The following is a 27611-nucleotide window of genomic DNA, read 5'->3' as shown; positions in this document are numbered from 1 at the left end:
GTGCAATGACAGGTGGCCTCTTTTGTTGCCATATCCCATGCATAATGCAACTTTAAACTGCAGTACAGACACTTGCATCATGATGGTCCCCATGATGCGGACCCAAGAACTGTCCAAAAATGAAGGGAGCTACAGACATAAGAAATTGCCATATTCTGAACCAGATCACTAGTCTGTCCAACCCAGTACAACTAGTTCTAACTGGCAAGGGCACCCAAAGTGCCACTTTTTTGAAGTTGGGGGGATAGCTGGTGGTTTGCCTAAAATGCAGCTAAAAACCTTCCAAACCTACCTCATCAATATAGGGATAGCAGTTTCCTCTACTCCAAAGCTTGACCTTCCTAATAACTTGCCTACAACTCCCATAAATCCCATGCAACATGGACAATGGTAAGAGACTATGGGAATTGTAGACAAAAACATCTGGAGGGCCAAGTGCTTTGCATACTTAGAAAAAATAAGTATTGAATGGGGTTATTACACACACACACACACCCAATGGCATAACTGCTTTTATGCCACTGTGCCTCATACTAGAAACCTAAGTAGGTTAGAGATTAAGTCAAATTGAATTCAGGGGAATTCACAGCCAAGTAAACATATTTAGGACTGTGCTGCCAGCTGAGTTCAAATTCAGAGTTGTGATTATGGCAATAAAACTGAAAAGAGAAAAGTGCTCAGGAGCCATGGACAAACATGACTGGTAATAATTGGTAGACATGCCAGGTGAACAATCTTTTTCATGTCTTTGGAGAGCTCTCTCCACCCTCTCTGTGGGTAAAAGGTTGTCTAAATCTAGTCCCCTTTTATGGAATGAAGTAAACTGTATTGACCCAAGGAAAGGTACAAATCATATCCTGTCCACAAAGATGAACTTCAATGACCAGAGAGGAACAGCCAGTTTCTTTTACCATATTTTTCTCATGGGTCTGTGTACTGTATACATTGCCTGAAAGGCAGTAAAATTGTCCATGTTTGTTTCACCAACCAAAGCTGAATGATGAGGTTCTATAACAATATCATCAAGCATGCACCTACTATGCTAAAATTAAGTCAGTATTGGTCTGATCAGTGCCTGGATGAGAAAATGCCTGAGAAAGAACATTGATGGCACTATACAAATAAACAAACAAAGTCAGCTTTGAATTCAGTGATGAAAGAAAGGGGAGATATGTCTGTGAGTCAAGGTGATCACCAGCCACCACTAGTAGTAATTTGCAGAAATCTGCTTTCTTACCATTTCCACCATGGTTCTAGTTTTGTGCTGTGGCCTAGAATGAGATACAACAATTGTTAAAACAATTAATTCAAAGAAGCAGACTTACAAGGCTGTAAGAGTTGTAAGACCCAACTTGCAAGGCCTGCAGATGCTATAGACGCAGTGATTCTCAGCCTTTGGGTCTCCAGATGTTTAGGATTTCAGCTCCCAGAATCCTTTTGTACTGGCCATATTGGCTGGAACCACTGGAAAATGAAGTCTAAACATATGAAAATCGAAAAGTGAAGACTCCTGCTCCAGAGGGCTGTACTCAGACACCAGGAGGTAGTAGGATTTAGGGCTATGCACACTGGGGTTCAGACTTTAATAAGAAAAGGGAGGATGCATGAAAAGAGTTCAAAAGTGTGGGCAAAAAAGCTTTTTTTCCCTTTGAGCCACCGTTCTGAGAAAGTACTCCCTGAAACATTAGATTCAAGGATGAGAGAAATCACCTGTTTTTAGTCAAACTAGATTTTCTTGAAGAGAAGCAGCAGTGTTGAAATTCTAGCTAAAGCAAGGCAAAGGAAAGGAGATCTTGGCAGAGATCTTAGAGAAGGGTAAACTAATGAAGATCCTCTGGGCCAAAACCAGGACTTTAGAAGAGGAAACTGAAAGCAAACTGAAAATATTTTCTAGCTAAAATTCTGAGGGTCTTAAAGAGAGTGATTTCAGGTTAGCCTAATCACAGAAAGACTTCAGAGTTTTCAGCTTCAACTGAACTGTCTGTCTATCCATTTATCTATCAACCTTAATCATTCATCATTGTCTCTGTTCTCACCAGGACCACCAAGGAGATATCAAAAAAAAAACATTTAGAACACTAAGTGCACTAATGAACAGACTTTTAAAATGCCTTAAAATGGTTTAAGAAACACAGTCTGCTAAAACATCCAGAGCAGCCTCCTCTGTTTTCAAGCACCAAAGGCTATGCTAACACATGATTTCAGCACTGTGTCAGCAAAAGATATTCCAAAGTAGGAGGCAAAAAACATCTGGCAGAGAAGGAGGCAGCAGAAAGTTTCCATAGGCCAAGGTCATTTGCATGATTTGGGAGTAACCATCTCTTACACTAACCCCACCGAGAAGGCTCCAAATGAAACTGTTTTTGTACTAGTGATTAATCTCTCTAGATCTGGGGTGGGAATGGTGTGGCCTCCTAGATGTCATTGGATTGCAACTCCCAGCATTCCTCACCACTTGCTACTCTGGCTAGGGCTGCTGTTCAGCCACATCTGGAGGGCTGGACAGTTCCCACCCTATTAGGGTTCCTAGATGTCATAGCCTGTGCCTGAATTTTAGGGCCTGGGCCATCTCTTGCAGCAAAGGGAAGAAAAGCAAGGCAAGAGTTCTTGTCAAAAAAGTCAAAATTAGCCAAACTTCTTGATAATTACAATACATACGCACACGCACACACACACACACATATAGTGGCCCTTACTGCTTTGAAGTAGCTGCTGTAGTTCCTCCAGTGAGTCCATTGCCTTTCCCTCTCAAAGTCATTCAGACTGCAGCTGACTCCAGGGCTCAGTGGGAATGGTCAGCTGTATTCACTGCATTGGGAATCTCTGAAGATGATACAACACAATTGCTGCTTTGTGGCTTTTCATGTCTTAACTCTTTTGGATCTATTGTTACCTTCCGTACAGTTATGATTATTTGTGTAGTGAAGGATTCCACATGGCCAATGAGAGGCAGTGATTAATGGAAACAACTCATTAAAAGCAGAGCTTGGAAAATGCTTTTACCTGGAAAGGTTTCTTTGACTGGACTACAATTTCTCTGTTGCTTGCAAACGTGTTAAAAATGGAGCTGGAATTTTTTTCCTGTTCCAAACAAAGCTTGGGGGGGGGGGGGGGAGATTTCAATCAGATTTTTTTTCATTTGTCAGACTTTGTATTTTATTACATGTTCCAAGTAACTACCTATGTGTTTAATGACACCATCATGATGAATAACACCCCCCTGAGGAGCACTCCTATGTTATCAGGGTTTGGCCCTGAAACCTCTGAGCCTGGGATATTCCTGATGCCCGACTCCATCTTGCCAAGGGGCAGAAAAAATACTGAAGAACACAATAATGGTGAAGGTCCACCTCACTGGCCAAGAGACATTGTTTATATTTAACAAAGGGAAGTAACTGTTGCTCTTTTTGCTCAGCTCGGTCTCTGTATCAGTCTGGCTATTGCCTGTGTACAGAATGCCCAATTGGGAGGAGTCCGCTGTCTGTCTGGAGCACTCTTATCTATATCTTTTTTCACAGACATATTTAGCACTAAATATTTATTGTTGTAGAGTTGCATTTCTGTCATTTTTTTCCTATAGGCCAACTCAATGACTGCAGAGATTTCCCTTCTGTCATCAGCTTAATCCTCCTTTGTCCCAAATGAATGGACTCCAGTGTAACTTGCAGTTCCTTATAACCAGTCACATATGTACACATATAGAAATTTGTTTTTTGAGAAAGGCTGTTCAGACACAGGCAACTTCCTACCAGTTTACTGTTAAAAAGTAAGCAGAGTTTACTTTTTTAGACAACAAACTCCAGAATCCCCAAGCAAGTTCTTCATAACAAAATGAAGTGGGACTTTTAAATTATGTGTGAAAGGCAGTCCATTGCTGTTACTTTTCCAGATGCAGTGCTGTAGTGCTAGGGCAATTCTATGTAATTCTTATGGGTCTATATAATTCTTACAGGTGTAATTTTCCTTGTGATCTTGGTGATAACTTTGATCAGATATAAAGTTCAGATATAAAACTACTGATCTATCAGATGTTTGATGAGAAAACCACAAACTATACCCTCACTTTAGCTTAATTTTTTCAAGAAGTGGTGCATAAATCCTTAGAGTACAAAGAAAGGCTCTGGTGGTGGTGACTGCTTCATTTTCCAGAAGCTAACTGAGCTGTCAGTGAACAACAGCGTGTTTGATGGAATTGGATTAATGGAAGCACATAGCTAAGTGACTACTGGGGCACCAATCTCTGCTCCTGCTATGCCACCATTCACATTTGTGGCTACAAGACAGAGCAGCTCCTAACACACCTCAATAGGGCAACCATTCTTTAAAAAGTCTTTGTTCTGCCAGTTTTCCAGCTTCACAGCACTGGCAAAGCACAAAAACACTGCTCTTACCTAACATAAAACAATTAAGTAAGACATTTCTTTTACTTAATTGCTTCATTTTTATGTAACATTTCGGGGGCTGTGGAGCTCCTCACAAAGTCCCTATGGAAAAGTACTACAGGACTCTACATTAACAGGCATGACCTGTTGAAGGGCATTGAGTATATGTGTCATGTCAGATAGTCCCTTAGATGTCAATGGAGCAATGTATCCCAACCTTTGGTCCTCCAGATGTTTTGGACTTTAGCTCCCATTATTCCCGATTGTTGGCCAAGTTGACAAGGTCTTCTGGGATCTGAAATCCTCCACCCCCAAAAATGGAGGACCAAAGCATTGACTCTGCTCTGGGTTTCAGTCTGAATGTGAATTGGGATATTCAAGGTCCCCAAAATAAACCATTCCTATCCTATAGGAATGGGTCCAGGTTATTTGAAGGACTGTATCTCCCTTTACAAGTATTGAGATCATCCACAGAGATCCTTCTCTCTCTCTCTCTCCCACTATCCTCTCAAGCTTATTTGGTGGGAACAAGAGAGAGGGCCTTCTCAGAGGCTGCTTCCAAACTCTGGAAATCCCTCGCTAGAGAGGCCAGAATGGCCCCATCCTTGCTCTCCTTTCGGTAGCAGATAAAGACATTCTTGTGCTGTCAGTCCTTTTCAAACTCACTAGGGCTGGGATTTAAATGCTGTGAGAATTAAATTTTAAGATTTGCATCTTTAACAAGTTACATTTTAATTCATAACTCTTTTACCTTATAAAATTGTTTAATCATAGAATCGTAGAACTGTAGAATCATAGAATCAAAGAGTTGGAAGAGACCGCAAGGGCCATCCAGTCCAACCCCCTGCCATGCAGGAAATCTAAATCAAAGCATCCCTGATAGATGGCCATCAGCCTCTGTTTAAAGACCTCCAAGGAAAGAGACTCCACTACACTCCGAGGTAGTGTGTTCCACGGTCGAACAGCCCTTACTGTCAGGAAGTTCCTCCTCCTATTATTATTATTATTATTATTATTATTATTATTATTATTAAAGCGCCGTAAATCTACACGGCGCTGTACAAAACCAAGTAAAATCAAGAATATAAAAGCCTGCCTATGGCGTACAATCTAAAAATATCCTAATGTTCAGGTGGAATCTCTTTTCCTGCAGCTTGCATCCATTGCTCCGGGTCCTGTTCTCTGAAGCAGCAGAACACAAATTAGCTCCCTCCTCAATATGACATCCCTGCAAATATATAAACAGGGCTATCATATCACCTCTTAACCTTCTCTTCTCAATGCTAAACATCCCCAGCTCCCTAAGTCATTCCTCATAGGGCATGGTTTCCAGACCCTTCACCATTTTAGTTGCCCTCCTTTGGACACGCTCCAGTTTCTCAACATCCTTTTTAAATTGTGGTGCCCAGAACTGGACACAATATTCCAGGTGGGACCTGACCAGAGCAGAATATAGTGGCACTATTACTTCCCTTGATCTAGACACTATACTTCTATTGATGCAGCCTAAAATCGCATTGGCCTTGTTAGCTGCCGCATTGCACTGTTGACTCATGTTCAACTTGTAGTCTACTTGGATTCCCAGATCCCTTTCACATGTACTTTCATTCAGCCAGGTGTCACCCATCCTATATCTGTTCATTTCATTTTTCTGCCCTAAGTGCAGTACCTTACATTTCTCCGTGTTGAAATTCATTTTGTTAGCTTTGGCCCAGCTTTCTAATCTATTAAGGTCATTTTGAATTTTGATCCTGTCCTCAGGGGTATTAGCTGCTACTCCTAGTTTGGTGTCATCTGCATATTTGATAAGTGTGCCCCCAATTCTGTCATCCAAGTCATTGATAAAGAAGTTGAGTAGCACTGGGCCCAGGACAGAGCCCTGTGGGACCCCACTGGTCACTTCTCTCCAGGATGAAAAGGAGCCATTGTTGAGCTCCCTTTGGGTTCAGCCAGTCAACCAGTTACAAATCCATGTAACAGTTACATTGTCTAGCCCACATTTTACAAGTTTGTTTGCAAGAATGTCATGGGAAACCTTGTCAAAGGCCTTACTGAAATCAAGATACACAGCATTCCCTTCATCTACCAAGCCGGTAATTTTATCAAAGAAAGAAATATGATTTGTCTGGCATGACTTGTTTCTCTGAAACCCATGTTGACTTTTTGTGATTATGGCATTGCTTTCTAGATGTTCATAGACTCTATATGTAATGCTCTGCTCTAGAATAGATGTAAGACTAACTGGACGGTATTTCTCCACCCCTTTTGTCAGATGAAATGTTTTTGACAGTGTGAAAACTGTTTTTGATTTTGAGTTGGTCTACTAAAGGTAATGCCCTTATATAGATTTTAGACATTCTAAAATGACAGAACCTTTATTGCAAGAGATACAGAAAGAGGAAATGCTTGCTGTTATATCCATAAAAACATTGATTTCCTATGAGAACATTGCTGCTGATGTAAGAATAGGTGTTGATCCAGGAGAAGTAAGGAAAGGTGTGGGTAGGATCTTTTCCTTTGTAAGGCAGCAGCCTAGAGCATAATGTACTGAACTGCTTTTACAAACATTGAATGTGCCCAGCCTTGGAGTAGGTTGTGTTTATAGTACATGCATGTCCTACAGTAATATAGATTAGACATCAGGTTCATTTTCCTGAACTCTTCAGGAGTTCAGCTGTTGGGTTCATTCACTCTTCAACTCTTTTGTTCCAAAAAGTGAAACCCAGCCTTCAGTGAAGCTGGAAATATGAAATTCCACAAGGCCACATTGGTCTATACAATTGTTGAGGGTGCCTGTCTTTCTTTGAGAGAGTTAAAAATGCATTTTCAAACAATAAACAACATCACTTTCTAATCTCACCACCCCATTAAAATCACTTCCCAGTTTTTCCTGAGTGTGTTGTATTAACTGAAATAAAATGTTATGCATCTATAAATTTTGTTATTGCTGTTGTATGCCTTCAAGTTGTTTCCAACTTATGGCAACCCTAAGGCAGACATATCACAGGGGTTTCTTGGCAAGTTTTTTCAGAGAGGGTTTTCCATTGCCATCCTCTGAGGCTGAGAGAGTGTGACTTGCCCAAGGTCACATAGTGGGCTTACATAGCTCAGCCAGGATCTGAACTGAGGTCTCCAGAGTCCTTGTCCAACACTCAAACCATTACATCACATCTATCATATCTCCTATGCATCATACAAAAAAGTTATTCTTTTTTGTATGATGCAGTTAGTGTGTGTTGTCTTTATCCTTATTGGTTTAAGTGTTTAATGTTAAAATTTATGAATAGTGTTTTTTAAAGTCACTTTAATAATAATAATAATATTTCCCACCTCTCCCTGTGGATCAAGGCGGAATTACAACCGGATAAAATACAATCAACAATACAGCACAATACAAATACTGTCAACAATAATAATTCACACAATAATTCACACCACTACTTGTTTTAAACTGGCTGGAAATTTGCCCTCCCTGAAAAATGCATTAATTACAAATTGTAGCAAAGTTTTTACAGCATCACTTCCCTGGACGGTCAATCATGAAGGGCAAGGGTCAAGAGCGCATGTTGTTCTCTTCATGCTACCAAGAAGCTTGTCCACTTCATCGGTATTTACCAACTCAAAGTGATCCAGTATAATGTTTTTCTAGGTTTTTCTAGGGAGTCTGCTCTATAGAAGAGCCAGCCTGGCATAGTGGTTTGACTATTGGCCTATGACTTTGGAGACCAGGGTTCAAATCCCTGATTTGAGACTCAACCATGGAAACCCACTGGGTGACCCTGGGCAAGTCACACTCTCTCAGCCTCAGGGGAAGGCAACAGCAAACCTCCTCTGAACAAATCTTGCCAAGAAAACCTATGAAACCCCTTTGTGATTTGCCAGGAAAACTCCTAAGGGTTACCATACATGGGAAACAACCAGAATGCACACAACAACAACAACAACAACCTTTGAGACTAACTGAAAGAAAGAAATTGGCAGCATAATTCCAATTTCTTTATTTCAGTTAGTCTCAAAGGTGTTACAAAATCTCTCTACATACTGATTGTACAGACTAACATGGCTATATCTTTGAATTCAACAGCAATCTTTGTTTAGGCCAATCTTTCAAATCCTGTTCATGTTTTAAATCCTAAGGGGCTCCAGGGTAAGTAAACATTTCATAAAGGAAAACAAAGTCCAATAACATCCCAAATCCCCTAAACAGTGATACCTTTATGGGGCCAACCCAAATGGACAAAAAACATGTTGCAAGCTTTCGGAGCTCCACTGGCTTCTTCATCAGGAAACAAAAAGTTAACAATCCTACAAGGAAAAAAAAAGAAAACGATATTAGTCCCAAGAGCCAGTGTCAGCACGCAGTTTATCTTACAGTACGTGGAACGATAATTAAATATAAAATTCATGTTTAAAATTCTCAGACTATTTAAATTTACTTTAATCGTATTTTTATTGTCATGCTGGAATTATGTGTTGTTTTGTTTTAAGGAGGGAGGGGATAGTGGGATTATCTTATTGCATTGTATGTTATTATTATTATACTTTATTTATATAGTGCTGTAGATTTACACAGCGCTGTACATACAATAAAATTGATAAAAATGAAAGCTGCCAATGGCATACATTTAGGGCTGCCATAATTGTCCACTTTTACCAGGGACAAAATGTAGGACAAATTCAAGACCAAACTGTAGGGCAACTGCAGGACAAAACTCAGCTCAAAATGTAGGACATTTAAGGTCCACCATTTTTCTTCAATGTCCTACATTTTGGGCTGAGTTTTGTCCTGCAGTTGTCCTACAGTTTGGTCTTGAATTTGTTCCACATTTTGTCCCTGGTAAAAGTGGACAATTATGGCAACCCTACATACATTCTACAAAATACATATAAAACAATAGTTAATAATACAAGATAGAATTGGATAAAAAAATAAGTAGGCAACAAATTAAAAATATCTGCCGCCTCGATCTTATACGAGAGGCAGGGTAAAAATAAACTATTATTATTATTATTATTATTATTATTAAAATTCAGAGGTGCCACAACCAACTACCATTCCCAGAATTCCCCATCATGGAGCCATGGCAGTCAAACTGGTATCAAACTGGATTACTGCTCCAGTGCAGATGCAGCCACTCGGCATCTTCCTGCAACCTGATTGCAAAGGCAAGGGAAAGCAGGCGTGTCCTTTGTTTTTAAATCAAGCTGAGGGGGCGGAGTCCCAAGTGAGATTTGGAAGATCAAACTCTCTGCTCATCTCCTGGAGGAAGGCAGTCTTTGTCCTTTGCTCTGGCTCTTGAAGATCTCGCTCAGATGGCTTAGGGCTCCCAAACTAAAGCCAGCTTTCTGTCGCTGGAGGATTTACAGGTGAGACGATGCAGGGCTGGAGATCTTACCTGGGGCTTGGCAAGGGATGGACAACAGGAGCAGCTTGCCATGCGGGGGACACAAGTGTGTGTTGTTGTTGTTTGCCTGCACGTCGTTTCTAATATCTGGGTTTTCTTGGCCAGAGGGGGTTTGATGGTATATTGTTTTTAATTGAGTTTTACCTTAAAGATATTTCTAACACATTTTTGTTGACATTTTGGTTTGCATCATATTATTTTCAAGCTCCCTCCCCTTCTTTATCTTCTTCATATTATATATTTATACATTATTTTAATTTTTTAATTTTTTAATTTTTTAAAAATTAATATTATAACCAACATACAATCTTTTATATAATATTCCGCATCAGAAACGACTTGAATCAAAGTAGAATTCGGAGAGATAGCTGTATTCGTCTGGAATATCAGTATGCAAAGGGATCTTGCAGCATCTTTGAGGCTTAACTGAGCGAAGGTAGTTGTAGCATAAATTTTTGTACCCTAGTTCTACTTCCTCAGATGCATTTGTATTTGCTGTGTTCTCATTCCCTTGATCACTTTTCCTGCCTCTACAAAAATACATTTTGTAGACTTGGTGTAGTCCTCAGATGTAGCAAAGTAAGTAGACAACTACTGCCTCAGTATTTTTCATTGCTTGGCTGCACAAACCTTTATTTATGTCAATTCAGAAGGAAGGCCTGTTGAGTTCAGTGAGGCTGACTCTCATGTAAGTAGGCAGGGGATGGCAACTTTGATCTTAATTTTGCATTACAAATAAAAAACAATAATACGCGGTGGTCAAACTGCTCTAATTCCACAGTGTGGATACACCTTCAGAGGTGGTTTGGTCATTTCCTTCTTCTGAAATACAGCCTAAAGCACCTGGTATTCATTGGTTGTCTCCCTTTCAAGTACTAACCAGGGGTGATCCTGGTTAGCTTCTAAGATCAGACAGAATATAGTGCCTTTAGGGTGTTTTTAGGCTTAACGATATGAAAAATTTGTTGGGTGTTTCCCCCCTGGTACGTGGGGCAGAAATAGCAACCTCTATTTTAAAGGGAGATATTTTGAAAGCTTTTCATTCTGTTATTATTTAATACAGTTTGAATATTTATTTTGTACTTTTTTAAATTATATGTATTTAATTTCCTGCCTTTTTGTAAGCCACAGTCTGGGAGAAAGGTGGAGAATAAATAAAATGATGGATGGATGTAATTGCTCAAGAAAGTGGTAGTATTTCAATTCCAGTGACTTTTAGATGGTATAGATTATTGTTGTGTTCCTTCAAGTCACTTCCGACTTATGACAACCTTGGCAAGAAATGTTCAGAAAGGGTTTACCTTTGCCTTCCAACTGAAGTTGAGGGAGTATGATTTGTTTCCATGGCTGAATGGGAATTCAAAACCTGGTCTCTAAAGTCATAGTCCAGTGCCCAAAGCACTACACCAAGCTATATATCCATTTCCCTCTGGCTTCAGATCTGTGTTTGGACACTAAAATAGCCTTTCATCCTGATGGACTATCCTTATATTGGAAGGGCTAGAATGTTTCTGATTCTTCTGGACCTGTTGATACAATCAATCACAGAAGACTACAGCACCAATTTTAGGAATAGAACAAAGTGGGACCAAATCCTACTCTCATATTTATTTTGCTATGTATCTGATCAATTCAAACATGTTGCTGGAGTGTTGTTGTTGTCTCCTATTGCTGTCTGTTGCAGGTAACCACAAGACTGTCGCTTGTTCCCAGTGCTATTAGCATTGTGTTTCCCGTTATCTGGACAGACATATTTGCAAAAGATGCAGGATATTACGCAAATCATGTGGGGGGGGGGGTCAGCAAATACTCTGTCAAATTTCTAAGACAGATCACCCCTTTTGAAGTTGCTTTAGGGATCAGAAATAGAAGGATTGGGTCTTCTCAACATCTTTTTTATATAACATGTATTTGAACCCTGAAATTGAATAATTAGCAATTTTCTTTGAGTGAACCGTGTAGGATTGTACTGTTACTGAATTTTCCCTACCTACCCCTTAGAGCATTATTCTTCTTTGTGTGCTGTACATATTTAGGATGGGGGGAAAACAAGGCAAAAATTGAATACAGTAATCCCTTATCTACATGGGATATATTCCAAGACCCCCAATGGATCCCTGAAACCATGGATGGTACCATACCCTATACCCACAATGTTTTTGGATGGTGACTGGCCAGGGGTAACTGAAACCTCAGAGAGCAAAATTGCAGATAAGGAGGAACTACATTATCTTTTTGTCTGTGGATTACCACAAGTAACTGAAACATCAGAAAGCAGAAACCACAGGAAAAGAGGGGACTACTGTATGCATTCTGTGCTTTTGCTTAAGGAACTTAAGTTATGGATCTATGGGCCTGATCAGACAAGCCAAAATAAAGCTGCTTCAGGTCACTTTGGAGAGTTGCTGTTTAAATGACACTCACATCTTGAGAGATCAGAAGCTGCACCAAAGCTGCATTCCAGTCCTTAGGACTGGAGCATGGCTTTGGTGTGGCTTCCGGCCTCTTACATGTGCATCATTTAAACAGCATACCTCCAAAGTGACCTTAAGCAGCTTTATTTTGGTGTGTCTGTTTGGGCCTTATGTTAGACAAAAGTCAGACACAAACTTTAAGTTTCTACAGTTTCACTGCTCCATCTGTAGGTTTCTGTGACAAAAAAAAAGATAAATACCATAATAATAGAAACACATTGGAATGGCATTTTCCCTTTTTAAATGATAATTAATAATAATAATTTGTTTTATTTATATACCGCTATTCCAAAGATCATAGCGGTGAACAGCAAGTAAGCTAATTAGCCCGCAACAGTCTGGATACTCATTTTAGCGACCTCAGAAGGATGCAAGCCTGAGTTGAGCTTGGGCCCTTTTGCTGGTCTTGAACTCGCAACCTTGTGGTTTCGAGTGAATGGCTGCAGTACAGGCATTTAACCACTGCGCCACCAGGGCTCCATGATAACCTAGAATGGTTATCTAATGCAAAAATGGGGCAAAAGTGCTCTGTGTGTGTATATGTGTTTGTGTGGTTATACATAGGTCAGTGAAGCAGCTGGGTGCTGGGTTTAGGTTGGGAAGAAGTCTGCAAGAGGTAACAGAAATAAAATGACTGCTGGAGGGCATTTTTAGATGAAAAACCAAAGAAGCTGTCAGCAAAAATTGTCCAGGTGTGATAGAGTAATAGTAGTAATTTTAAGGCACTACTTAACATTCCTGTGACTGAAATTGTATGTGGTTGTTTCAGGATATATTTGTTGTTCTGTGTTTTCAAGTTGTTTCCAACTTATAGTGACCCTAAGGCAACCCTCCTATGGGGTTTTCTTGTCCAGTTTCTTCAGAGGGGTTTGCCATTACCATTCTCTGAGGCTGAGAGAGTGTAACTTACCCAAGAGTGCAACTTTTCATGGTTGAGCTAGGTCTTGAACCTTAGTCTCTAGTCCAACACTCACACCACTACACCACAGCAGTTCAGTTCAGGTTATATATTACATGTCAAAACATATATTGGAAATGCAGATAGAATAGGCTATGAAGTTGACTACAGAGGCAGTACTAGGAGAGTGGTGATTAACACTTTGGGCTGTTTTTATATTCAAAATCGGCAGACAAACCTGTCCCCAGCCTGTACTATATAGAATATGAATTTCTGTCTTTGTCACTACCTTGTGCTTTGGATTGGATGTGATACTTTTCAGTCAGAACTACACTAGCCTTCTGAATTTCTCATTCCCCCCTTACAAGCAGTAATCACTTTTCTACTGAGTAGGACCCACCAGTCTTTATCCTCAGCCAAAAGAAAAGAAAAAATAACCTGAACCAGAAAGCTGGTTGATCTCTTTGGCAGATGGTGGAAGTAACAGCCTACAATTACTCTGTATTCCTACTCTTTGCTGATTTCAGGAACTTGTGTGTTTTGCGTAAAGCAATGGACAGAGTGTGACATTTTAGTTAACCTTTGTATTTTTAGAAGTGGATACTGGCCATTGATTCTTTGTTCCAATATACATTGCCAGGTTTAGCCTGTTCCAGTATACAGTAGCTACCAGCAATAATTTAGTCAGCAATGTCTTTTTTGGGACTGAGTATAACTCCAGAAAAACATATTCTCTAGTTTTTGGACTTTGATGTTTCTTCTTCTATTCTTTCCAATTTTTGTATTGCCAAGCCTGATAAAAATGTCTGAGTAATCAAAGGCTTTGGGGCTAGTCCTAATATCTGTTATTATCCTGGCATAGATTTTGTCTCAGTTTCCTCACATAATTACATGGCTACTTTTACATAATTACATGGCCTTTTATCTACAATTTGATCTCTCCCTCAGTCCATAATTCTGTCTTCACACATTGGCTAAAAAACCCCTTAAAATTAGCTATTGGCATTTTTCTTGCAAAAACTAAAACTGCTGGTTTTACAAGATTTAGAGATTTGCTTTGAAAAGAAAATCTGAGATTCTGTGACAGCTAAGAGTACAAATGGATTGAAACTGGAAGGTTAGTCACATTGTGAAAATAATCCAGGGTGAATCTGGGTTGCATCTTCATTGTTCACACACATCCTGAACGCACCCAATTAAGATGGGTGGGTATGTGCCAAAAAACCTACTTAATACAGGATAATCGATATCAGGGTTTTCCCCAAGTTTTTTTTTAAATGATCTGCATTGTCAGTAGTCTGAATAACTGATACAAATAGATCTGGGATAAAACAGTGCATGCTTTGAACATGTTCCAAATATATTTGCATTGTCAACTCCACCTTTATTCGAATGCTTGCACATGTGAGCAACCGAACTTGTAGAGATGCACATCAGTGCAGTTCCATAGTGTGAATAACAAACCCAGAATGTGTGAGTGAGATTATTCACATTGTCTGATGTCTGAATGACCCCTAGGTAATACCTGGACTAGCCAAATAGGAAATATAGGAAATCTTAGGGCCCTAACAGACAGGCCAAAATAAAGCTGCTTCAGGTCACTTTGGAGGTATGCTGTTTAAATGACACACACACCTTAAGAGGCTAGAAGCTGCACCAAAACTGTGCTCCAGTCCTTAGGACTGGAATGTGGTTTTGACATGGCTTCCGGCCTTTTAGGACACATGCATCATTTAAACAGCATACCTCCAAAGTGAGCCAAAGCAGCTTTATTTTGACCTGTCTGTTTGGGCCCCTTAGTTTATTATTTTGTGTGCCTTCAAGTTGACTGCTGTGACCCCATCATAAGGTTTCCTTGGCAAGATTTTTTCAAAGGAGACTTGCCATTGAATTTTTCCAAAGCTTAGGGAATGTGACTTCCCCAAGGGCACCCAAGGGGATTCCATGCATGAGCAGGATCTGAAATCCTTGTTTGTCAAAGTTCTAGTTTAGGACGCAAAGCAGTATACCATCCTAGCCCCTATCGCACGATAAAGTTGTTCATACATTAAAACTGGTGTCATCTTGAAACCCATTTGAATTCAGTTCAAATTAAGTTTGCATAAGTAAAATTGTGAATATATTAAGGAGAGTATTATATGTTAAGGTATCCAGGGGATAATTGCAAACAGATACACTTCATATTCAGTTATTACCAAGAATATGCCTTGGAAGTACTGATTATTTTTAAACCATGTAGCCATTTTTAAAAAATTTGTATTAGAGACCCCATTCCAAATCCTGTCACCATCTCCAGAAGAAAGAAGTAACAGTTTCATCCCAATGGTAAGATTGTCTTTTTAATGAACTCCTGGATTATTCTCACCCAATGGATTGCCAGTTAATGCCAACGCTGTTGTCTTATGGGGACCCTGTTATTCTATGTTGTTCTCTTTAGCTTAGTTTCTGGGCTCCATTATTGCTTCCTATGCTATTATAATTTATGCTTTCTTGTACAGGGTACTTGTTTATTCCATCTGTATTTCAAATGTTTTAACTGATAAAGCATTTATTATTTTAATTAAACCATCTTGAAATCTTTAAAAGGCAGCCAAAAACATTGAGAATGAATTGATGCTGATAAAAGTACTGAAAAAAATGAACGAACCCAAACAAAAATATTTGGGATAGAGTTCACAATAGCAACACACCTGTTTGTTTTAGAGACAGGAAAACCTCATACCGTCCAACTGTCCTGATCTGTCAGGGAGAATTAATTCTTAGTTGTTCCATTTTTCAGGGATGTAGCCAAGGGGGGGAGGGGTTCTTGGGGTCCGGACCCCCCCCCCTTCCATTAGAAAAATGAATGGTGTGTGCTGCTGCACTGCCGCACCCAAGCCCCATTATAATGGTGGCACTTAGCCTGGACCCCCCCTTCCTAAAATCCTAGCTACGTCCCTGCACTTTTTCAGCTGCTTTTAAAATGCCCCACTTTCTCTTTCCTCCTCTGTCATTCAATCTCTTTCCTCAGCTTACTTCAATTGGTGTAAACTGAATTAAAGATGGAAAAGTAGTTTGTACTGTACTCAGTTAACTCACTGAAGCAGTGGGTAGAGGAGGCAGCAAAATCCTGCCCTTCCCTATGAGTGTGATTTTGCCTTCAAGTAATTTCAGACTTACAGTGACCCTAAGGTGATCCTCTCACAGGGTTTTCTTGGCAACTTTCTTCAGAAGCGGTTTGCCATTGCCATCCTCTGACTCATCCAAAAGCCTCACCTAACTTGTGTGTTCTTCCTCATTAATAATTTTTGTCATCTTGACCTCACCTTATCTTTCTTGGCCACATGTGTCCCATTTTTCATCTGTGAAATGTTGGAGGATATAGAAACACTGTGTTATATACAAAGATTTGCATCCTTTAAACTTGTCTAATTTGTTGTATTCCATTTTTTATACAGAATTTTGGTGAACACCACTTTCTTCAATATCTTAATTGTACTGTAGAACAAAGCAATGAAGAATAATCTGAGAAGCTACACAGTGAATGAAGTACCCACACCTGGTAAAATGTGATTTATTTATTCCTCTTTATGTTTGGATATCTTTGTATAGGAATATATTATTATTTGCCTCTCATACATGTAATACTTTACAGTTTTGGTTGATAACTGAGAAATTACAACTAACTGTTGGATCAACCTTGGCTATTATGGCTACTTGAAGGTTTCTTTTCTCAATATTGTTAAAGTGTTTGCTCTCCCCTTTCATTTAAGTGGCTAATAACATGTTTGAAAGCAACAATGAAACAATATTGGCCAAATTTTCATAGAACTATGAAATAATGTTTATTTTCATTATGAAAATCTGTTCAGGTATTAGGACAAACTGTGTGTCCTACTTTATTATGGCTAAACTACTCTTCTCCAAAACGTTCTAGCAGAATAATTTGCTTCATAATGTAAATGGAAGTTACCTACAAGGGCAGCAATTCAGAAGATCTGTTCCTGCAGTGATGGTTCTTCTAAATAGGAGAAGCCTTTTAATAATAATAATAATAATAATAATAATAATAATAATAATAGTATTTATTTATAACCCGCCTCTCCCTGTGTTGGATCAAGGCGGGTAACAGCATATAAAAGAGAAAACACTAAAATCAAAGGCACAGAAATGGTAGATAAAAGTGCACTAGACTCCAGATTCCCACTCCCTCCCCCACCCTAAAATTAACATTAAAAGTAATTCCCAAACAATGGGCAATAAAATCAGTCAAGAACGAATCAATCCGAAGAGAACAATTTAAGCAAGTGGAGAGTGAGATTAGGGGATCAATTTGGGAAGGCTCGCCGGAAGAGGTCCATTTTTATTGCCTTCTTAAAGGCCTCCAAAGATGTTAGTTGGCGGATCTCGTCCGGCAGATCGTTCCAGATTTTTGGAGCGGCAACAGAAACTTTACCTTGAAAGTACAGTGGGCCCTTGTTATTTGTGGGGGATCTGTTCCGGACCCCCCTGCGTATGACAAAATCTGCAGAATTGCTCAAGTCCCATTGACCTCAATGGTGGCTGCACAACCATTGAGGACAATGGGACTTTGCCTCCCAGCCACCTGAAGCCTACCTTGCCTTCCTCTCCTCCTCCTCCAACTCTTCTTCTCCCTCCCACCATGAGCCTGGAGGGCAGGAAACAGAGCAGTGGAGCCTCAGCAGGTCCAGAGCCGAAATGGGTTATGAGGTCATCCAGCCGAGCCCCAGAGCTCCCTCCAGGAATGGGGACACCTCAGCACCTCCCTCGGAGCTTCCTTCCATCCATGTCCCTTCCTTCCATCAAGGGATACCCAAGCCTGGGACCTGGATGGAAAGAAGCTCCAAGGGTGGTGCTGCAGAGTCCTCATTCCTGGAGGGAGCTCTGGGGCCTGGCTGGATGAGCAGGGGAGCCTCAGCAGATCCAAAGCCAAAACGGACCATGAGGTCATCCAACCGGTCCCCAGAGCTCCCTCCAGGAATGAGGACTCCTCAGCACTGCCCCAAGATGATGATTTCATCTCTCCTTTCTCTGTTTCTCCTCATTTTAGCTGCATTTTCCCCAGTAGCTCAGGAGAAATAGCTTTTCCAACCAGCAATATATATATATATATATATATATATGTATGTATGTATGTATGAACTTCATTGTTTGGTGCCTTCAAGTCATTTTTGACTTATGGCAAACCTAAGACAAATCTACCATGGCATTTTCTTGGCAAGATTTGGTCAGAAGGGATTTGCAATTGGCTTCCCCTGAGGCTAAGAGAGGCCCAAAACAGACAGACCAAAAGCGCCAGCTTCAGCTCGATCTGGAGGCATGGTGTTCACAGTGTGGCTTCCCCAAACTCACCCAGTGGGTTTCTATGGCCAAGGGATGGATTTGAACCCTGGAGTCCAGAGTTGTAGTCCAGTGCTCAAACCAGTACATCACACTAGCTCTCAACCCCTCTTATATTACAAAGTATGTTGGGCTGTTTTGTCTTGACTGGAAGTAATTATTCTACAGGGGAAAAAACCATATGGTGTTTTTTGCACAACGATCCTGTTTTCTGTATGGATAATAGGTTTTCAGTACAAGAAACCAGTTCAGAAAGCAAGCTTTTACATATTCTTTTACAACACTCCACAGTGTCCAAATACTAGGAGAAAATTGTGCAGAATTCTAACTGGTTTCTTATTCCTGATGGAGTTTTGTAATTGTCAGGAAACCTGTTTTTCAATCCAAAAATCATTAATTGCTGTGACCCTCAATATTGTCAGGCTGGTGATCTGTGCATTTGACTACCTGCAGATTGGCATGCCCCATATTATTCAATGGTGGTGCATGCACACCATTACCATTGAATAACAAGGGACTTAAGCATCAGTATTTTTTTGCCATACATTGGAGGTTCAGAAACTAAACACTCGTTAATGGGAAAGGTCCACTCTACAAATATTATTTCAATTCCTAGTATGGAGAATCATCTCTGGACTTTATATGTAGACTTTTCTGGACAAAAATATTATAATATAAAACCCTTTAATTCCTTTACCTTTGTACTCAACTGCATTATAGAGTTGTGTGATATGTATAAGGAATGCAAATGGGCTAGATCTTGTTGATTGATTTCAATATTAGCAACTCCTTTTGCATTTCTGCAGCATCTAGAATAATTCCTTTTTTGGGGGACTACCAGTCCCAGAATTCCCAAACCAGGCCTATTCTGGTTGTGGCATTCTAGAAATTGTAGTCCCCTAAAAGTAACATTTGCATGTTCATCCTTTTCTGTAGGCATGCATGTGTATAGACAGACAGTATTTACAAAACATGTTTTGCTAAGTCCAGCCTGCTTTCCCATCAACAGAGCTGACATGCGATGGCTATGACAATGCTGCTTTCCAGGTGGATGAAGCAATGGTAAAGAATGGCCATTTAAGGAAGAATAAGAAAAAGTAAGTCTTTCTTTAACCTCTTTGCTGCCTTTGAATTGAGATAACTGACTACAGTTGATTTGATGTTCTGTATAAATCTTTTTAGAAAGAAAAATGAGAAGTCAGAGAAGAAGAAGAAGAACATGGTTGGGTTTTTTGAACTGGTATGTAAACTGTTGGCTTGCTTTTTCTTTGCCATTTTGAAAGGAATTTGTTCTGGTGTCTGAATATAACCTGTAGAGCCCACTGGTCTACAGCATACATCAATTAACAAAGCCTCTGACAGTGAAGATCTCTTTTACAAAGGGTTTTTTCATCTATTCAGCCTCCTTTTCCGGCTCTTCTTCTGTCTAGTTATGGGTGTTTCTAGCAGCATTGGGAGGGTGATGAAGGAGGGTTGGAGAAGCACACTTTTGGTGTCTGGTTACAGCAGCATCTGCTGTAAACAATGCAATAAATCTTGAGATGGGGGAAGTGAGATTCTTCTCTAGCTGATTCTACTGCAACTATGTTTACCTAATAATAATAATAATAATAATAATATTTATTTGTATACCGCCCTATGGCAAACCAATCCGGGCGGTTGACAACAGTAAAATATAAAATATAACAATTAAAAACACTTCATCCCTCCCCCCTTAAGACAGTATTAAACAGTATAACATATTAAAAACACAATAGAGTGGAACCTCGCCATAGGCGGGCGCGCCATACGCGGCCTTGAGCATACATGCTCAAGCCGCGGCGCGCGCATGGGGCGGAAGGGGCGATGCGTCCCATTCAGTTGAATGGGTGTGCGCGCCCGTTGCGCCCCGCTCACCTCCGCGCCGCCGTGCACGAGCCCCATTGTTTACAATGGGGCTCGAGCATAGGCGGAAATCGCCATACGCGGTGGGATCCGGAACGGATCCCGCCGCGTATGGCGAGGTTCCACTGTATCAAAGCATAAAAACAACAATTAAAAACTAAAAACCCTGATATCCCTCTGTTGATCCTCAACCATCACTAAGATGGGGCCACGGGAGGAATGAGGGAATCAGGGAACCTGGGCTGGGATGGTTAATCTGGAAAGGCCTGCCGGAAGAGATCCATCTTGACCGCTTTTTAAAAGCTGTCTAATGATGTTATCTGACGGATCTCATTCGGCAGGTCGTTCCAGAGTTTGGGGGCGACAGCAGAGAACGCCCTCTGGGAGGTCGCTGCAAGCCTAGATTTTAGAGGCTGCAGTAAGTTCCTCCCAGAGGACCGGAGAGCACAGGGAGGATTGTACGGGAGGAGGCGGTCCCTGAGATAGCTTGGACCCAAGCCATTTAGGGCTTTAAAGGTGATAACCAACACCTTGTACTGGGCCCGGAAGCTGATAGGCAGCCAGTGGAGGGACCTCAAAACCGGAGTAATGTGGTCCCTCCTAGATGTTCCTGAGACAAGCCTGGCTGCTATGTTTTGAACCAGCTGTAATTTCCAAGTCAAGCACAGGGGTAGCCCCATGTAGAGTGCATTACAGAAGTCATTACCTGCCGTCAGTAGGCAAGATAAACTGAAGCTGTCTTCAGAATCCCTTACTGAATATACACAAACAGCAAAACTGTGAGAACAGATGAGAACCGATAATGTCTGCCTCATCAATTCCCCCTTTAAAAAGCATAAGTCTATAGGTCTGGCCAACTAAACTGAAATCATAAGTGGAGGCTGGGAAAGTAAAAGTCATAGCACTAGATACATTTTGGAAAAAGCTGTTCACTGCTCCCTAGAAGATCCAAAATGTTTTTGTTTACTTATGAAAGGCTTTCATGGCCTGGCTATTTCATTTCAATTTTGCATATTCTTAGTTTTGAATAAACAATTTAGTGCAACATGTTCATCTGCTCTTCCTTTTTATGGTGCAGGAACCTATCCTTATTCTTTCCATGATACTTTTGCTTCTGATACCCAATTTTCTGGTAAAGAAGTAATGGCCAGGAACACATCTATTTTGTTAACTGAAGTGTAATTGTAATGTGATTTATCCAGCTTGGTTTTAATATGGAGCCATGCCTGAATCTCTAAAATAACCATTTGAATTTCCATGGTTATTCTGATTTCTCCCAAACACTTTGACTGATACTGTGAAATGTATAACATACACGGAGCAAAGGAGATCATATTAAAATGATTAAAAAATATCCTTCTTTAATAGTTACTCTGCTGAGAATAGGGAAAGAATAATGAGAAATGGTATTTGAACCTAAGAACTGTTCACAGTCCATCAGTACTAGTGGCAGGTAGTGACATTTAGACAGATTCAAGATTAGACCTAATATGTTAGCATATCAAGACAGATGGATAAGGGGGTAAGTTCATAGATCAGTCAAAATTTTAAGTGACAATAATGGTTGATGTGTGTATACATATGACAGTACCTTTTAAGTGTGTCAAATCAGGTGATTGGTCTGTACTTCTTTCTACATTATGAATAAAATGTTTCCAAAAATGCTTTAAAAAGATTAGAGCTAAATTAGCTGAAACTGAATAAAACATAGTTTTATCTCATCATCATACTTAAGACTGTTCACATAAATACAACATATACTCCAGTTAAGAAACTATTCAATAAATTAACAAGTGACTACTCAGCAGTCTTACTGATAAGAGGGAAGCTGGACAAAGCACAGTAACAAGGAAATTGTAATACATTGGGCAAACACAAATATAATAATTGAGGATTAAGGCATTAGGAAAAGAAGATAACTGCCTTATAGGTTGATTAATTTAATCAAGAAAGCCATGGCCCTGAGTTTGCAAGATCTGAACAAGGCTATTGCAGATCTCTAGGAGATCCCTGAGGCAGTCATCATAAGCTAAAGCCGAGTTGACAGCACATAACAACAGTAAGAATGTTGTTACAATGCTACCTCAGTCTCTTGCCTGAAAGTGGGGGAATGGTTCTAGATATACCAAGCCAGATATTTCCTTGTATAATACGGAAAGTTATTTGAAAAAGAAAATTGCTTCTTTCTCAGCCTCTTGGACCTGATTGCTTAAGATCAAAAGCAAACAAATAGTCAGCTTTAGAAGGTTAAAAAAGAGTGATGCCAAGATCCTGTGCCATATTAGGCTCAATAATTATGACAACCAGCAGGTTCAGTCTGCTCTTGTTGGACATCAACCTTAGAAGGGTTGTATTTAATTTAGTCTCCTGCTGCTAGCACTCTGTATAAACTATTCCTACAAAATAAGATTTGAATACCCACAGGGAGCTTTGTGTGAGGAATGGGCCAACTAAAAGTTAATTTGGGACAGGAGTTTGCTAACAAGTTCAGCTTTCTCAGAGAGAGACAAATCAATGGGATGAAGAAAGGTCTGATAGAGAATTGATACCTGACATCTGTTACCTGGGAAGATATACACTTGACAGGGGAAATTAGCCTGAATGGAATGAGAGTTCACAACCTTCTGAGTTTCTAGGACAGGAAAAGCAAAAAGAAAGTCTAGAAGTTTTTCTCTTTAATATTATACTTTATGCAACTGCTGCACCTCTTGATCTGCTTTTTCTATGTCCAGTCAAACATGAATTCCATTTTAATTTTCAGGCACTTCTTTGTTTTCACCTTTTTCATTGTCCATTTCTTTCATGTCTCTCTTTTAGCTAACCCCTTCTCTATGATTTTCTAGCTTCCATGGCAAGTAGCAGTTTGCCATTTGTCTTCAGTTGAGGATTCATTACTTCCTTGCAATTGCTGTTCTTCAAGCAGTTAGAGTTTTGCTCCTTCCATTGTGTAATTCCAGAGATCAGGCTACTTTTCAGATTGGAAAAAAAAAACCAGAGTCAATTAAAAAATGACTGCTACAGGTCAGGTAAAGATAGGACATGTGTATGCCTTACAGGGTAGGATGATCTGGGAATGCTCAAGTGAAGAACCACAGTTAGGGATAAGCAGCCTGACAATAATGGGATTTGTGTTGAAATTCATCTGCAAGAGGATCACCAGGATGGGGAGTCTTGTCTCAGTGTGTTCTTTATTTAATTTTTGTATGTAAATAATATTCAAACCTGTGATTATCAAAGTGTCTATATGAATAAATAAATGAAACATGATGTTTTTGGGAATGTATAGTATATACCTTCTGCTATGATGTCATCATATTTTTTCTGTTTTCTTTTCTAATATAGTTTAGTTTTGCAGATGGGCTAGATATCATTTTAATGATAATTGGAACTATCACAGCTGCTGCAGCTGGAATTGGACAGCCACTACTGATCATTGTTTTTGGTCAGATGACAAATAGCTTTGTGGCTTCAGGATCCAACCAGACTACAGGTAAAATTCTCTAAATTTGCCCCAATCAATTTTTAAAGACATTACTTTAAAGACATGAAGAGGCTGAGAATTTTTGCTGGAGAAGCAGGATTGTGAAATATCAATTAGTATAGACTTACTTTCTTAAAGAAAAGGTTTAATGAATTCTAGGTGAAGAAAGTCTTGTCCAGGTGCTCAGTATACAGCAGGGGTAGGCAACCTTTTTGGGCCGGGGGCCGGGTTGCTGTCCCTCAGGCGACTGGGGGGCCGAAGCCGGGGGTGTAGCTTCCACCCTCCAGGGGCGGGGCCGCATGCCGGGGGTGTAGCTTCCACCCTCCAGGGGCGGGGCCGTGTGCCGGGGGTGGAGCTTCCACTCTCCGGGGCGGGGCCACGTGCCAGGGGTGGAGCTTTCACCCTCCGGGGGCCAGGCCTCCCCATCTTTGCAGGCCCCTGACGGGGCCCCAGACCCTGTCAGAGGCTGGCAAAAAAGCCTCTTGGAGGACCCCAGTGACAGCACCGGGCCTCCTGGAGGCCTGCTGCCGCTGCTGGAGCCCTGTTGGAGGGTGCCACCGACAGCATCGGGCCTCCAGGAGGCCCGATGCCGTTGCCGGGGCCCTCGAATAGGGCTCCGACGGTTTCAGCGGGCCTCCTGGAGGCCGAAGTCTCGCGCGACCTTGTTTGAGGTCGCGCGAGACTTCGCCTCGTGAGCGCCGCCATTTTGGGTGAAAAAATGACAGCACCCAGAGCGGCAAAAAGCCGCTCTGGGCGCCTTTATTTTTTTGCCCGGCGGTGGCGGCGGCAGCAACCGCCCCCGGGGGCCGCAACGAAGGTTGCCGACCCCTGGTATACAGTAACAGGAATTAAAGATTAACAATTGAAGATTAACCGTTACAGAAAGTTTCTTTTTGGAAAACCCAATGGCAGCTACACTATTGGATTTGGTATACAAATCCATGTATTCATGTATATAAATCAACTGACTGAAAAGTGATTTCAGTCTTTTTGCTGATTTTGACTAATTAACAACATGGCTTATACACAGAACTTGCATCTCTATAGAATCATAATTGTGTGTGAGTGTTTAATTATTTTAATTGTTTAATTGTTTAATCTTGATTAAACTTTTGTATCTTGTGGATTTTTACTCTGTTTTATCATTTGTTGAAAGCCACTTTGAATCCCACATTGGGGGGAAAGTGGGGTAGAAATTATATATATATATATATATATATATATATATATATAAATGTCTAGAGCCTCTGTGGCTGAAGAGCAGGGTATAAATACTCCAAATAAATAAATACCTACTGAAGTATGTTCCTAGGTAGGGTACTCAAAAATATGTAAGAGACCAAAGCTGTGTAGGAGACTGGGATGAGCTAGCTGTTTCCTCCAAGCCTCTACATATTGAACAAGGCAATCTATAGCAATCTTCTATTTATATTTGCAATCATGAACCCGGAAAACACACTGTCAGTTGTATGGAGGCTTGTAATGACCTTCTCAGTCATTAGGAATAGTTAAGAGGCCTGTGAATATGGCCCATATCTGCAGATACCTGATAGTTACACCTGTGAGGTTTTACTCTAGTTTTGGATAATGTATAACACTCCAGATGATCTTAGACTGCAAGTCCATCAGTCTTAGTCAGTATAGTGAATAGTGAGAGAACCTGGAAGATGCAGTTCAGCAAGATTTAGAAGACCACACATTCCTCATGCTTGTTCAACCCTGTTGTGAATTGGGCTAAAGTTTGAGGCACATACACCTAAAGTAGTGAAGGCAAAGCTACTTTTTGGTCAGCAACCATCAAAATCCCCTAGGCAGTATGGCAGTCCCCACCCTCATCACAAACCCAGGCTTTTCCAAGCTCTTAATAAATGAAACATTAACAGAAATTTGTTCACGCATGAGCAAGAATGATTTTATGTATCCTATGCACCTTACATCTTCTCCTTATTAATCTTTCCATCAGTAGCTTCTACATAGGGTGTATGTATGTTTAGCACTGCTTAGTGGCCCTATGAAAGTGTAATGTTGTTAAACTGATAACTCTTCAATATCCCCAATTTATTTTGAGAGTTCAGCACCTTAGATAGTGCTGGGGGTTATCTAAGTTATCTAAGGGTTATCTGAAGTGGGATACAGACTATCCAAAAAGGGCGGTCTCCTGCCACCCTGGTTTACTCCATGGGGAAGCCGCAGCCTCCGGACCACAGGGCTCCCCCACGGAGCAAAAAGAACCCTTAAAAAATGGGTTCTTAATGTGGCGCGTTTGTGTTGCCTCAATGTGCCAATGGCCAGGACACGCGGACACTAAGCGTCTGTTGCATCAAAATGGCAGGGCCCGTGTGTACAGGGCGGCACCATTTTGACACCCATGTCACGTGCTAGGGTGAGGCCAATATGGGCGGTGCGCCCTCGGCCAACCCCTAGCATGTGACAGGGGCACCGTATCTGCCAGTATGTACGGTGCCTTAGATAGCTCTAAGGGTTATCTAAGTCAGTCTAAGGGGCTATACAGACAGCCCCTTTAATGGCCAGTTTGGGGCTGTGGCAACCTCATGCTGTGGCCCCAATTCAGCCTCTTGAGCGCAAAAAGGAACCGCAGCTTTATGATACCCCTTCAGTGTTGCATCATGTGGATACAGCTCCAGAGAGGCGGCATGATGGTGCGCAATCTGGACCAGTGTGCACCAAAATGGCACCTTGGGGCAGGGTTAGGGCATCCAGTGTGCGGACGCTGCACCCTAACCCCACCCGCAGGTCAGCACAAAGTGCTGGTCTGTATAGGGCCTCAGTTGAGACTAGAACCCAAACTGGAATCAATGCCCCACTGACATTTAAGCCACTCGCTGCTAATGAATTAAGCTACATCATGCTGAAAATATCATACATGAAAGTGATGTGCTATGCTTAATCCCCTTCTGAAAGCATATTTTATACACGGTGATTGAACAGCCTGGGCCAGTCTAGTCTAAAGGTCAGAAAGAGAGCAGGTGGTCAACTAGTTGAGTAAACTGAGTGCTTTTTACTGGACTGCAGCGCTGTGCAAAAATGACATGATGGCATTGCCATAGCATTTTCCATCACATTTTCTGCAGCTAAGTGTTCTTTCTTTCTTTCTTTCGTTTATAGACAGTGCACAAATGAAGAATTTAACATGTCCAGAGGCAGGTACAGATTTGGAAGCACAAATGACCGTGTAAGTCCTATACAATTACTACTTTGTTCCATTTTTCATTTTAATCATAATCCAATTTATGTTGAATCTGCTGTTTTATTGCATCTGTTAGTTCTGCTTAGGCCTATTAGTTAGTCCCAACTAGTAGACTCCTTGAATATTGTGAGTCAATATTGATGTAAATCCAATGTATTTCTGAACCAATGGCTGGTTTCAGACCATTGTGTGTTTGCTGATGAATACAAATGCTTTTTAAAAATTGTATGAGTGTGCTTAAAATTGTTTGAATATTGGTAAATATCTTATTGACTGCCAGGATATTATTTTTTTCAATATAAAAACGTGTTTGAGTGACTACTTCTGAGCTATCTAACTTTTATAAGCTGCTTTGAAGGCTGTTCTGGCTGAAAGACAGCATAGGTGCTTTACAGACCGCCAAAAGGGTGGTCTGCCGGCGCCAGTGTTTGCTGCGCCAGGGGATCGCAGCGGACAAACCGCGCAATTCCTTGGCGCAGCAAAAAGAACCCGCAAAAAGCGAGTTCTTTTTGCGGCACGGTAAGGATGCCACAAGGTGC

At 40.8% G+C, this 27611-nt stretch overlaps 1 protein-coding gene across 1 annotated transcript in view; it reads left to right on the top strand.

Moving 5' to 3' along the window:
* The first annotated feature begins 9688 nt into the window (after positions 1–9688).
* Positions 9689–27611, top strand: part of LOC149309821 (ATP-dependent translocase ABCB1-like) — a 58151-nt gene continuing 40228 nt past the window's right edge. The window contains exons 1-6 of the mRNA XM_089531357.1: positions 9689–9749; positions 16597–16700; positions 19509–19596; positions 19682–19739; positions 23726–23873; positions 26991–27057. Of these exons, the coding sequence (XP_089387483.1) occupies positions 16652–16700; positions 19509–19596; positions 19682–19739; positions 23726–23873; positions 26991–27057 (410 nt within the window). The 5' untranslated portion in view covers positions 9689–9749; positions 16597–16651. The remainder of the gene's footprint in view (positions 9750–16596; positions 16701–19508; positions 19597–19681; positions 19740–23725; positions 23874–26990; positions 27058–27611) is intronic.

Source organism: Sceloporus occidentalis, unplaced genomic scaffold (genome assembly GCF_023333645.1).
Source record: "Sceloporus occidentalis isolate IW3139 unplaced genomic scaffold, rSceOcc1.0.p SCAF_7, whole genome shotgun sequence".
NCBI classification, from domain to species: Eukaryota; Metazoa; Chordata; class Lepidosauria; order Squamata; family Phrynosomatidae; genus Sceloporus; species Sceloporus occidentalis.
Note: the sequence above shows the minus strand (reverse complement) of the source record. Positions and strands in the feature narration are given on the sequence as shown.